General features: G+C 41.5%; 1 protein-coding gene across 1 annotated transcript; it reads right to left on the reverse strand.

The window, feature by feature from the left end:
• Positions 1-2,916: 2,916 nt before the first annotated feature.
• ppp4r2b (protein phosphatase 4, regulatory subunit 2b) lies at positions 2,917-13,512 on the reverse strand. Its single transcript, XM_078247725.1, has 9 exons — positions 13,375-13,512; positions 12,578-12,659; positions 12,076-12,246; positions 6,898-6,991; positions 6,773-6,810; positions 6,585-6,659; positions 6,336-6,476; positions 5,926-6,233; positions 2,917-4,494 (listed from the first exon to the last, which is right to left on the reverse strand). The coding sequence occupies exons 1-9, from the start codon at positions 13,406-13,408 to the stop codon at positions 4,109-4,111; spliced, it is 1,329 nt and encodes a 442-aa protein (XP_078103851.1). The 5' UTR covers positions 13,409-13,512; the 3' UTR covers positions 2,917-4,108.
• Between the last annotated feature and the right edge of the window lie 219 nt (positions 13,513-13,731).

Consider the following 13,731-nt stretch of genomic DNA (forward strand, 5'->3'; position numbering starts at 1 on the left):
GACACCAACCCCCACCTGATCCTGGATCTGCTTGTGTGCCCTATATTCAACAGAGAACACTAACAAACCTATTAGACAATGTAGAGAAAAATCACCTTGTTTATTTTTCCAAACAAATGCAATGTGACTGGGACCCCACCAGAAGGTAAGAAGACTAATATTTACAAGCAGCATATTCTAGATCATCATTCTGATGAAAGTGTGTGAAATGAGACACGTGGGAGTTTATGTCTGCGGTTGTTGAAGAGGCGTGATAAATGTGTCACAGGTTCAACCAAGCAGAAGCAGAAACTAACACTCTAACTGGCATTTGGACAATAAAGAAAAAGATGGTTATGTCATCTCATATTCATTCACAAGCATTCACAGGCAGCGTGCACTCCCGGAAAAACAAAATTAGCCAAGCGAGGGTTCATCAGGCAGACTGCATTGGATGGAGCTGAAGGAGGTCATGATGTCTCTGTGTGCTTTTCCAGGCGATTCAAGGTAGTGTATACGGAGGCATACTGAATGTGTCACAGCCTGCATTCATCAGCAGCAGGAGGACTCGGTGTGCATTCTGATTTCAGGGCAGGCAAAGCATGTTTGGTCTGGCTTGGAAACTAAACAGTACCCTCTATTGGATGACATGGAGATTGCATGTGGCGGTGTCTGACCTCGTCTGAGAGGACATGACTAGATGCAGCTCCATCAGTGAACTTTCAATCCTGTTGAACCACTTAGTATGCTCAAATCTCTCAGCTGACACACTTCAACTAAAAGAGCAACTCCTATGTTATAATGACTTTCTTAAGACTTGATGTAGTTCTCCTTTTAATCCTGTCAATATCACCAAGTGTGTCCAGCACTGAAGTTCTTTCCTTTAACATGATGACTCGAGACAATTAGTTTGATTTGGTATGCACTACTACTGACCACAGATCCATTTAAAAGTTCCTCTCTTGGAGCAGGCTGTGAAGCATGAAACTCAACTTTAACTACATACGGCAGCCCAGTGGGTTTTAAGTGTAGTCCGGAGGCCCCCAGGGGTCCATGAGGGCGCTCCACGGTGTCAGAAGCGAAATGAGGAAGAGTTTAATTTCATAGTTATTTTGCTGACTAGTTTGATCAAAGGCTTTCCTTTTTCTCACCGCCGCTATCACTATTATAATTATATACACATACTGTACCTACTAACAGCCAATTTATAGGACTTAGACAATAAACATCCATCATTTCTTTTTCTTTTTGAATAACTTCAAAAATAAATTGGAATGCAAAGAAAAGTGATGCTGCCACATTTTCAAGAAATAGCCCTGCAGTGGGTTTGCTTTCATTTTCAATTTAATTTAATTTTTTGCTTCTCATGGAAGCCAGAGGTAGCTTTTCTTTTTGCGGATCTGACAACCAGCAGGCTGGTGTATTTACTTTTCTAAAATATTATCCCCCTGCTAATAGAGTCCTGCTTCCCACGGCTGCAGACACAGAAGGCCGTAAAGATATAAACGGCAAACAAAATCTGCAAGTGCAGTAATGGCATATAAAGTAAGGTGTAACTACATATTTAGAAACTGGGATGCAAGTGTGATAACTCCACTGGCCATATGGGCAGGCCACTGATGTTTCTAAAAAAGCCTGTGAAACCTCCAAGCCACCATCCTCCTCTATCCAAATCATCTGCAAATCACAAATCTAGGGGCAGATTAACAACTATTCAGTGTCAAGCTGCTTTTAAGATCCCTCCTGACCTGGTATTTGTTTCCCTGGAGACAAGTCTTTAAAGACCACAATTAAAACAGTGTGGCACAGATTAACGCAGTCCACTTCTTATTTCCTCAGAGAGCCTGTGCAAATTTCAGCAGTCAAAAGACAGCAGTGACAGACGATGTTGGGGATTTATTTAATGGGTAAGAGGTCGCTCCTCTGTATATTAGACCTGATTTAGACCAGACCCTTCAACAGATGGTGGGTCTCTATAGAAGATGACTGCCAAACACATCTTGTGTTGATTCACTATCACTTTCATCATTTTCAAATCATGCTTCATTTGCCAAGTCAGAGATGCTCCTGAAAGAAAATCTTAACTAAATACATACAAATAATGTTTTGTGCCACCAATTGCTAACTGGGGAAATAACGAGCTTATGGAAATCAAAGCTGATGAGAACATTTTACAAATTGGGTTATATAGGTAGCTGTAAACATTAATATTGGCTGCATTTCATTATTAGTTTGTCACAATAATGGTACTGTGCATACTGGCATACCTAAAATGGATTGGAGCCATAGTTAATGCTTTTACAGCTGTGACTATTCAAAATGTCTGAGAACCCAGATACCTCACAGCCAACTAATCACAGACAATCATACAGCTAAGTTGCAATTAACAAGTACATATTATTCTGGCAGTGTGTCAATGCCATACTCTGTAACATACTAACCATGGTTGTTTTTTTTGTAGAAGCTATACTCCAAGTCCGTATGCATACTACAAAACACTTGATTTTTGAGTGGATGATGTACGCTACTGTCCCACAATGCACTGGGCAAAGCAAATAGAAGAGCTACTAACATCTGTAAAGACGGTAAGACAGCAAGCTCTGGAAAACAAAACAAAGTATTACATTTTTTTTTTAAATACACTTTGCTTTAATATTTGTTAATTGGCAGTGGTGCTCTGAAGCTGCAGTTTTATGTAGTTGAGAAAACCGGAGGACATTTCCAACGCTTACTTTCCAACTACTGTAAATGATTCAAACTCTGAAATGTGCTTTTTCACAACCAACATTTTGACTTGTAGCAGAAAAAGCACAGGTCTAATAATGACATTAACAACTCTGCTCTTTAATTGTCCTATTTCAGTGAGCCAGCATACTGCACCGGTTAATGCACAGAATAAACGAGATGCACTGTGAAAGTAAGAAAGACCACCACGCATAAAAATGTTAACATTTATTGCCGTTTCTGAATACCGCACTGAAAGCAAAAGCATTCAGAGTATACACAGAAATTATACAATTATATATGGTTTCACAAAGGCAGTGAACACATACTGTATTACAATCTACAAAAATCTACTTTACAGAAATTTAAAATTCTAAATATCAAAAAGTACAGCTGCAGAAACAGGTGTAGAACTGGAACCAGAAACTGCTCTGGATATCGGTCGGTAAAACAACATGGTGACATCACGATACAAAGAAAGCAGAAGTCATCTTTGTACTTACAGCTGGTTTTACAACTGGCAGACAAAACTAAAACATACTCCAAAATAACTAATTGACTTGAAATGATCATATAAATTATGGTGGTTTTATGCATCCAAAATATATCATTTTACAGAAGACACCTCAACAAGGTAGCATGTCATTGTATTGTTAGTGGGATTGGTAGTGTATCATAACAAAAATATGGTTAAAATAACGCAAGGACACAATGGAAGAAAATAAAAATAAACGTCTACCATCTCATAAGGATGGAGAAATACATTTTAAAACAATGCATGTTCTCAACAGCCTGGTGGAACTTGGTGGAGTAACAATATAGTGGTGGTGGGGTGTCCCCTTCAGGTCATTGCTTGACTAAAGAATATTTGTTTACATAAATGGTGGTGGTAGCTCATATCCTGAAAAACAATGTCATAAGTAAACAGGGGCTGGTACGGCTCTGTTCTGACCCTGGTGGTGTGGTACACTGGGCTCTAAGGGTACAAAACATAGACTACCAATCCTGTCACAATGTCCACATGGTTGGAGTGAGTGGTATAAGAAAAGAACCAGACCACCCCAGCATCCAACAAGCCCGCTGAACACCAAAAAAAGAATCCAGCTAAGAAACTCAAGGCTGCTGAAACCAACCTCTTTTATGGGAAACTTAAAAACAAGAGGATAAGAAGCGCAATAAAATATTCCAGTTTAAAAAAGAGAAGACAGATAAGAAAAATAATTGTCAAATGAAAATGTATATGCCCACATCAATGCCAGGTAGCCATTTTGGAGGAGTGTCCAAAAGCAGGACGAGGGTTCATCTTGTGTACGAGGTGCAGTTCTCATCATTCCCAGTGACAGTCAAGCTGGATTCAAGGATAAGCTGGTTTATGGTCACACATGGCTGCAGGGGGGCCTTCAATCTAGTCCTGCTCCATGGGCTCCTCAGTGGACCCAGTGTTCAAGACGGCGCTTTCCATGTCGCCCTCTGTAGGAGGTTCGGTCGTACTGCTGGAGGGAGCGAGAGCTACGTCTTCTCTGGCCGCTTCGGCACTCTCCTCTATGCTACAGCTGCTACCACTGCTACTGCTACTGCTGCTGCTGCTGCTGCTGCTGCTGCTGCTGACTGGGTCACTGTTGCTCTCCTCGCTGTCTCTGGTCTCGGGGCTCTCCAGGACGCCTGCAGGCGCCTGCTGCTCCGATTGATCCATGTCACTGCCCTCCTCCTGGGAGCCGCAGGGCACCTCCCGCTCAGCCTGCTCGGCCTCTGAGCCCGTGCACACCTCGGCCTGCGTGCTGCTCGTGGGTTCTGTGGTGAAAAAGACATTAAAAAAACAGCAGAGTATGTTTTAGCCCTGCTCAGACTGAAATGACCCAAATCTTTCCAGACAATTGAAGACAGATGAATGACTGCTTTTGCTCGTTTTCCTGTCAGGCAGACTTCAAGAAGGACCACTCACACTACTTCATTTGTCATTCGACAGAACTTGTCACATTCACTCATAAGCTTACAAAATGGATTAAATCTTTCCTTCAATTACTGCAGAAGTTAGATTAAATTTATATTACAGACTTATTTTAAGTCAAGAATATCACATGGATAATATAAGACTAATAAGTACTATGCCTCTTATAAAAATAAAACAAATAGCCTTTTTTTTAGATTGTTGCGGCCCAAAATGCCCAATTTCGCGGGAGCTTTTGTAAAAATTTGCGATAAAAGTTGCGATGTCTTTTGTATGTTGCAATGAAGTTGCGGGAGGAAAAAAAAAGTTGAGATTTCCTTCTTCTTTTTTTTAAATACTTCTTTAAAAATAAAAAGGAAACTTGTTTCGTGGAGAATACAACTACTCTGGGCTGAGTTTTTCTAGTAACCTTACCAAAAAGGCTGAGGATGCTGTAAATGTTGGTATGATATGAAAATGGCAGTGGTGGACAGAAGACAAAAAATTGTTGTTAGTTCATTTCCTAACCTGGGACACACATTCATACGGTTTGATAAAGTAGCTACTTATTGGACTTTAACTTATGATTGCACTTACAATAACGGGAGTAGCAGTCCTCAATTTAGGTCATCGTGTCGTCTCATCTGCGGTTTTTCCTACATCTACCATGTGCATGTGTGTGTTTGTGTGTGTGCGCGTCAAAGACTTTGGGCATTATGAACAACTTTGCTGATCATCACAAAGTGGTGAACTCGCTCCATCCTTGTGAACGACTGAGCCTTTTGGGGATGCTCCTTTTATACCCAATCATGACACTCGCCTGTTTCCAGTTAACCTGTTCACCTGTGGAATGTTCCAAACAGGTGTGTTTTGAGTCCCAGTCTGTTGTTGTCCCTGTCCCAGCTTTTGTGGAACGTGTTGCAGGCATCGAATTCAAAATGAGTAGATATTTGAAAAAAACCACTGAAGTTTATTTAATATTTTGTCTTTGTAGTGTATTCAATTGAATATAGGTTGAAAAGGATTTGCAAATCATTGTATTCTGTTTTTATTTACGTTTTACACAACGTCCCAACTTCATTGGAATTGGGGTTTGTACATAGGCGTTTGTTATTTAGCCTACCCACATTGACAAAAATGGGGTGGACAAAATAATAGAGACAACTGTCAGTACAACACACCTATGTCGCCAAATAAATCCTAAATTCATTTTCCCTCAGTAATGCAAAACGCATCACATACAAACCAATTAACACACACACACACACACACACTAAAAAAACCAACAACCCTACCTTGGTCCTCAGCAGCAGCAGCACTGCTGGAGGCTTCATTCTCCTTGCTGTACCCAACCTTCTCCTCTTCCTCTTCCTCCTGGACCATGGCTTCTGCCTCTTTTGAGAGGCAGGTGGCATGTAAAGGCCTCATAGTGTCCGCCTCCTGCTCTTCCTCTTCATCCTCCTCATCATCTTCTTCCTCCTCGTCCTTGCTGAACTTAAGTCTCTTCACTTCCTGCTGCTCGGCTTCCATGTCCTCTTCTGCGTCTTCTGGGTGTTTGTTCTTCACCGAGCTCCCCAGGGATCCTCCCGACGCTGAAACCTCACTGACAGACAGAATAAATCGGGAGATCCAAATGTGATTCCAGTGGGTTTATGTTGAACATGAAGAATATGATTTTCTGGTGCGTTAATAGCTTCTGACATACCCGGAGTCCTTGTCGCCTTCTTGCTCTGTGTTGAGGTCTTTGTCGTCTGTGCTGTCTGGCAGGCCATTAGCTGCTAGGGAGTTGGCCAGAGACACCTTCGGTCGGTTCAGCGGCCGGGGAGTTCCAGGACCGTTCACTTTCCTAATGAAAAGGTATCAATAAAAGAGAAAAAGCACATCTGTCATTATCTGTTGAAATTCAATTTATGTCAATTTTAGGATCAAGGACTTCATCTGTCCCCAAAACAACCTCTCCGTAAAAGCAGATGTGTTCCCAGGAAGCATCACTCCATTCATTCTGTTGACAGCACTGCATCCATTTTTCCTGTACAAGCAAGTTAAGAAAAACAAATCTCTTAATGTGTTGGAAAATATAATACCCAAAACGTCATATTAGGTTTGGTTTTATGTTTATTCTAAAAACGATAAGACACTTACTCTGAGGTTGGGTGAACACAGCTGACCACCATTACATTCTATAGGAAAAGAATACCTAAATTAGTGACAACAGCTTGACAATCGGTTAACAACTTGAGAGAACAGCCACGCTGCTTGGCACATACCTTCTCCACCCCCCGAAGAAACTTATCTGTTCCTGTGTAGTTCCTCTTGGGTTCTGTGAGCAGCTCGCACAAGCGCTGGATCGTAAATGGAATTCTAAAATGAATGGGGGAAAAAAACAACAGACTCAAAATACAGATTATAGAAAGTTTGTCATTTAGGTGGTCTTCTGTAACGATTCAGTTTAATCCAGGGTTTCCTGCAGCACTTTGCAGCTAAGGCGGCCGCCTAAGCAACATACACCTGCCGCCTTAACTACGTCGCCAAATTTTTTTTATACGAGCGATATTCCGTTTTCTCCCTTTCATTCCAAACCACACAGTTGACAACCTGCAGGTGGGGCGGTGGAGACAGGCTCGGACATAAACGCCACGGGCTGCTGTGGACTTGTCAGTCTCGCAAGCGGTTTCAGGAAAGTGGCTGCATGTGTCCGACAACGCACGGAACATTAACCGGTACAAGCCTGCAGCTGTCCGCAGACGCGAGGTGCAGAAAATGTGTCAGAGCCTCCCGGACGGGTGAACTGAGACTCCATTTCCCGCTTGTCGGTCAATGGTTAATAATCGGGTTAACATTTCATTTTTCTATCTTTTGGAAGGCTGGCCAAAAATCGCCACTTACTAGCTAATAAGTGAGGTGGTGGCTTGCGTCTGGTGTGTGTGTGTGTGTGTGCATGTGTCGGCCTGCCTAGCCGCGAAGCTCCGACATGCAGACAGCAGAGCAACAGAAGACAGTAGCTGCACCTTCGCCAAAATCAAGACTGAAAAACAGAACTATTTTGGTACAAACATTTACTCGCCATGTGGCACATAGATAGATATTATATATTATTTAAAGTGCTCATATTATGCTCATTTTCAGGTTCATAATTGTATTTAGAGGTTATATCAGAATAGGTTTATGTGGTTTAATTTTCAGAAAACACCATATATTTGTTGTACTGCACATTGCTGCAGCTCCTCTTTTCACCCTGTGTGTTGAGCTTTGTTGGGAGTCGCACATGCTCAGTACATAGGTAAGCACTGCTAGCTAGTCCGTTGCAGAGCATGAGGGAGTGCCATGCTAGCAGCTAGGCGAGCATTATAACGTGTGTTACAAAGTGACGCACGTTTGTCTCTGAAGTAAAGGCTGGACTATAATAGAGCTGTTTGGAGCAGTTTGTGAACAGTGTTTTCTGTTGGACATGGTAAGTCCCTTTGGGGTGGACTTTGGGCTTTTTCCCGTTGTAAACAAGATGCGATACACCAGACCCAACAATGCAGAAGAGCTGAAGGCCACTATCAGAGCAACCTGGGCTCCCATAACACCTGAGCAGTGCCACAGACTGATGGACTCCATGCCACGCCGCATTGCTGCAGTAATTCAGGCAAAAGGAGCCCCAACTAAGTACTGAGTGCTGTACATGCTCATACTTTTCATGTTCATACTTTTCAGTTGGCCAATATTTCTAAAAATCCTTTTTTTGTATTGGTCTTAAGTAATATTCTAATTTTCTGAGATACTGAATTTGGAGTTTTCATTAGTTGTCAATTATAATCATCAAAAGAAATAAAACACTTGAAATACATCAGTCTGTGTGGAATGAATGTATACATTATACAAGTTTCACTTTTTGAATGGAATTACTGAAATAAATCAACTTTTTCATGATATTCTAATTATATGACCAGCACCTGTATATAACCCAATACAGGAAATGGGAAAAGCAAAAAAGCATAATATGAGCACTTTAAATTTAATATTTAATAAATAATTGTTAAATGTAGTACGGAGTCTGTAGTCTTTCTGCGGGAAACCCTGTAATCATTTTATTTATACAATCTGGTACTAAGGGATAGTGGGAGCCTCGGAGAGAAATCACAGCAGCAGGCAAGTTTATCATCACTAGAAAGGGAAACATATCAAGTATATTACTGTAGCATGATTACATTACAGTTGTCAAATAATTGCGTTTGGGATACTTTAATCAAGACAATCAATTATCAATTTTGTTGCAGGGCAATTTTCTGTCAATTGCCTATTGGACTAAACATGTTGGCTCTATTACTTACAGTACATTACTGCCAATCCAACCTTTTAAAAACTTTTCCAACATTTAGGATCCTTTACACTTCCTTTTACCAATTAGTGCATGAAGTAGAAGTTGTCACGGGTCTGCTCGGTTCCTAGTAACGGAGACGGGACCCCGGAATGGGTCTGGGTTAAGTTCTGTTCAATTGCTGTTGGTCTCTGGTCTGTATATCGACACGTCTAATTCCGAAATGGATCAGAGCACACTTACAATCAGGTCTTATCTTGTGTTACGGCACAATTATTGCAATAGAAAAATGTGTTAGTAAATAGTTGACCATAAGCTTAAGTACATTGAGCTTTATGTCACTTATGAATCATTATTTCGCATCATCTCTGACAGGTGCAGAGTCAACACATTGCATTGTAAGTTATTAGCAGTTCCATTGTGGGAACTTTGGAGAAAGCTTTGTAGGACATACATTTGTAAGATTAGGCTACATCCACACTACTACGTTTTCATTTTAAAACAGCATTTTCAAACAAACGATTTCCATACAACTAGGGTCGTAGCACCTTTTTTGAACCAATCTCCGTTCTTAGTAACACGCCTGCAAACTCATTACCATAGACTATTCACGTACACTGGGCACGTGTGTGCCGGTGTAAACACGGTGTAGGGCTGATGACGCTGCTAGTAGAGTTGGGTACCTTTCGCATCTGAACCAATATCAGTACCGATACCAGTACCTGAAATTTGGTTCCCGGTACCCAACGGTACTTTCTCCCCCCCCCCGGTACTTTCGTTCTGTAATTACAAAAAAAGCAACAGAACTTGGAACATTATTTATTTAGAATATTTTACACTGACAGAAATCAATAAAAATAAAACCCCTCCCTTTCTCCTCCCAAACCAGTCCCTACAACCTATTAAATTGAATTATTCAACTTTTATTCTTGTATTTGTATATTATTATATTTGAGCCTGTTTTATTTTCATCATGACCGTTTTTAATTGCTCTTTAATGTTTCATGTAAAGCACTTTAAACTGCCTTGTTGCTGAAAGGTGCTGTAGAAATAATGTTGCCTTTACTTACAACCTCAGCCTGTCAGTCAGTCATATAAACCACTGTTGTGCCTGCTCGTCTCACAGGAAGTGTAACGTCAGCACAGCGAATGAAAGGTGCCTGCGTGAAGTTTTGACACTTTTTGACTCACTGTGACTTCAACAAACTGCAGAGCCGATTTTGTCTGCGTGCACGTGCGCGTCGAAGCTTCGCTCCGTCAACATGCAGAGGGGACAGATAAGCTTGCGCTTATGCACTCTCAGGTACCGAAATTTGGCACCGTTTGATTTTACGTGAACCAATACTCGGCAATACCGATTAAAGTACAGGGTTCGGTACCCAACCCTAGCTGCTAGACACTGAATTGTCGCAACTCGCTAATAACAAATCGTAATAGCTGGCCTCCTGCTGCTCAAGAGCACAAAAACTGCTAGCATCGACGACAAGGTCAGAAACTGCTGTAATTCGTTATCCTGTTGAATAACCACCGGTAGTCAAGGCCAGTGACGTTAGTTTTCTTTCAGAAAAGGGTCACGTGACAGGGGCGTGATCAATCAAGAAAGGACATGTCATGACTGATAAGACCCAATCAGGAAGCGAACGTGGGTGTCTGTCATTGTTTCTAAAAGGTCTCCGTTTCCGCCTGTCCAGACTAAAACGCAACTCGAGTTTTCAAACAAAAACGGGGTCAAATGTCTCCGTGTTAGGGACTTGTAGTGTGGACGCCAGGTGTAAACATAGCAAAAGATATGCGTTTGAAAACGAATACGTATAATGTGTTAGGGATGTAGCCTAAGAATTCAGACACTAAAATAAAATGGGGTCAATAAAAGTGTGCTACACAGTAAATTCGCACATAAAACACTTAATGACTAAATATACACATATATGAAAGATGTATTCAACGGAGCCAGACCTTGACATACAAGTTCGGACATAATGCAGAGCCACAAGAGGGGGGGACTGTGCAAAAATGACAAAACGAGCAATACTATGGCGTGTTACAGTTGTAACACAGGATGAAGAATTCCGTAAAAAATGTGTTGTAGACTACAGATATTTGTGTAACAAAAAGGGTGAGCTAGAACAGGGGTCCCCAGCCACCAGGCCGCAAGGAAACAATATGATTCGGCAAAAAAATAAAACCTGATAAACATTATAGGCTAAAATATATAATGTAATAACATTAAGCTTGTCTCGGCCAGTCCGTGATGCACCTTTCCTAACCCGTCACGTCTACAACACGCGCGCGTGAGGTCCACAGGAACTGTATGACGTAGAGTCTTGTGTGAGGTATCATTGAACTCAGCAGGGAGTCTGTGTCTGAGTGCCATGCAAATGCATGGGCGCAAGGAGCGGCGTCCGCCAGTAACCCCGACACGCGCAGAGGCGCGAGGGCCCGTCCATCGCTGCTTGCAGCTTTTATTACAATTTGTATTAGCCTGTCCAAACACGTTCGATCGCAGTACGGGTCTCTGAGACCCACCGTGCTAGTTCACGTGAAATGACATCACATAGTTAGCGAGGGTCACCGGGGGACTTTTTATTTTTGTACTTCTTACGTCTCTGTGGCCTGCCTTTGGCGAGGTGGGAAGAGGGTTCTCTGCGTCAACCGTAGGCTTGGCCAGCAAGAGCCATTTTAGACTTGACGTACTCTGGCGGTAACTCAATTCACATCAACAGTACATGCAAATAACTTTAGTCTTGTCGAGAGAACCATCTGGAAGGGCTATAAAACTGAACTTGCCATTCAAAAGACCCTTTTCTTTATCAATTTCTGCTTAAGGAGGTTTCTGCTAGCCATCCACAACGTTGATTGATTTCCCAAACTATGGAGCGACCCGAAGCCCAAAATCACAGAAAACGCGTTTATTACGTGTCAAAAAAAGAAGAATTAAAAGGAATCTGCCTAAACTCGTTATGGACGCGTTAATTTTGACAGCACTAATATATATATAAATAAAAAAGGTTGGGGGACCCCTTAGCTAGAGGACACTTATCCATGATAAGTGTTGGTCATAGGGAACCAGACATACTCAATTGGGCTTCTCCATCCATCCATAGAGTCAGCCTGCCAATATTACTGTCATACTGTCACCTACCCATTGTATCCATTCACAATCTTCAGAATTCTCTCCTTCATATCTTCAAATGGAATTGACTCCACGTTGGGATTAGCAGCACCTCTTTGCTCAGGTGCTGAGGCTCTGAAGTCATCCATCACCTTCTCCAATTTAAACAGGAAGTAGTTCTTAAACTGTGACCATTGAACCCTTGAGAAAAATGGTAAGCAGAATAAGACTCAACACATGTGGCATAATAACACAACACATAAGAATAGAGGAACAACTGGCAAGATTTGACAAAAGCATACTATGGCTGGATGTTGCCTAGGCTACGGTAACATGTTAATTAAGAAGAGGCATGAAAATACAGAACTGCACAAACTAAAAAAAATATTCTGCAAACTCTGTATAAACCTTATTCCTGGACCGACCATCTACTGTACAAACGTTTTTAATACAGTTATAGTATTATTAATAATGTGTTACATAAGATTAATGTATTATTTATTTATTCATCAGACCTGCTATGTTCACTTACATGGTCTCTCCAGTCTTGGCAATATGACATAGAAACTGTTCCAGAAGAGGAGATGCCTCTGTCTTTGCTTGCTTATCAAAATCTGAGGAGAGAAAACAAACCACGGGTTGAACAGTACGTTGTGTAACTTTACTAGCCTGATCAGAGATGTACAGGCTTTGATTTAACCTAGCCTAAAGTTACAGTTTTGACATTCGGCTGCTATAAAGCTTGGGTGTTTTTGCAACCTGCATTTAGCCCACTAAATGAAGCCAAGGCAGGTCTCTGGGAACACTTTGGCTGAAGACTATCACATTGTCTAATTAACGTTAGCTATTTACATAACGTAGCGGGCTAGTGGATGCTATTTATCTAGCTAGGTTGCTTGCTAGCTATAACTAGCTTAGCTAAGTGTAGCGCTATGGCTAACATGTTAAGTTAGCCGCAAAGCGTAGCCGGCAAACAGTAACGTTAACCAACAGCCGGTGACACTGGCAGGTATCTAACGTTATCTCAGCCAAACACATCTGTCAGCAAGTTAGATCAAATTTTGAGGGCAAATACATATACGTTCGGAAGTATGTAGCTAACGTTATAAAGAAAAAGCATCACATGTAATGAATTGGACAGACGGCTAACCATTTCCGTGTATTGTAGCATTAGCTAGCTAGCTAGCTAGTCATGAGTAGCAGCTAGCTGGCGACATTAGCTTGTGAGCTACAATCCGTTTGTTTTTTTTATAGTAAAGCAATTGCGGAAGCCCACGTATTACGCTTGGTCTCAATAAACACAAAACTATTGAAATAAACTGAAGTGACCTCTGAGCGCCTCTTGGAGCGAGTCAATTTCCATCACGACGTTGCCCTCTGTCAGTCTTGTGGATGTAAAAAGCAGACTGGCGGCTACCGGCTAGCTGCTGCTACTGCTGCTAGCTACGATCTCACAGCAGGCAAAGAGGAGGGAGCATTTTAATATGGCGCCGTGAGGTCACTGCCTGTTCAGCAACAGACAAGGCACTGCACTGGGAAGAACAACATAGCCTTTTGGAATAATTAGCCTGCCTATAAAATAATTGATTATAACAAAATATAGCAATCAATTGATTAAGATGTATAATGAAATATGAATACAATTGTGTGTGTGTGTGTGTGTATATATATATATATATATATATA

Source organism: Sander vitreus, chromosome 4, assembly GCF_031162955.1.
Source record: "Sander vitreus isolate 19-12246 chromosome 4, sanVit1, whole genome shotgun sequence".
Taxonomy (NCBI): domain Eukaryota; kingdom Metazoa; phylum Chordata; class Actinopteri; order Perciformes; family Percidae; genus Sander; species Sander vitreus.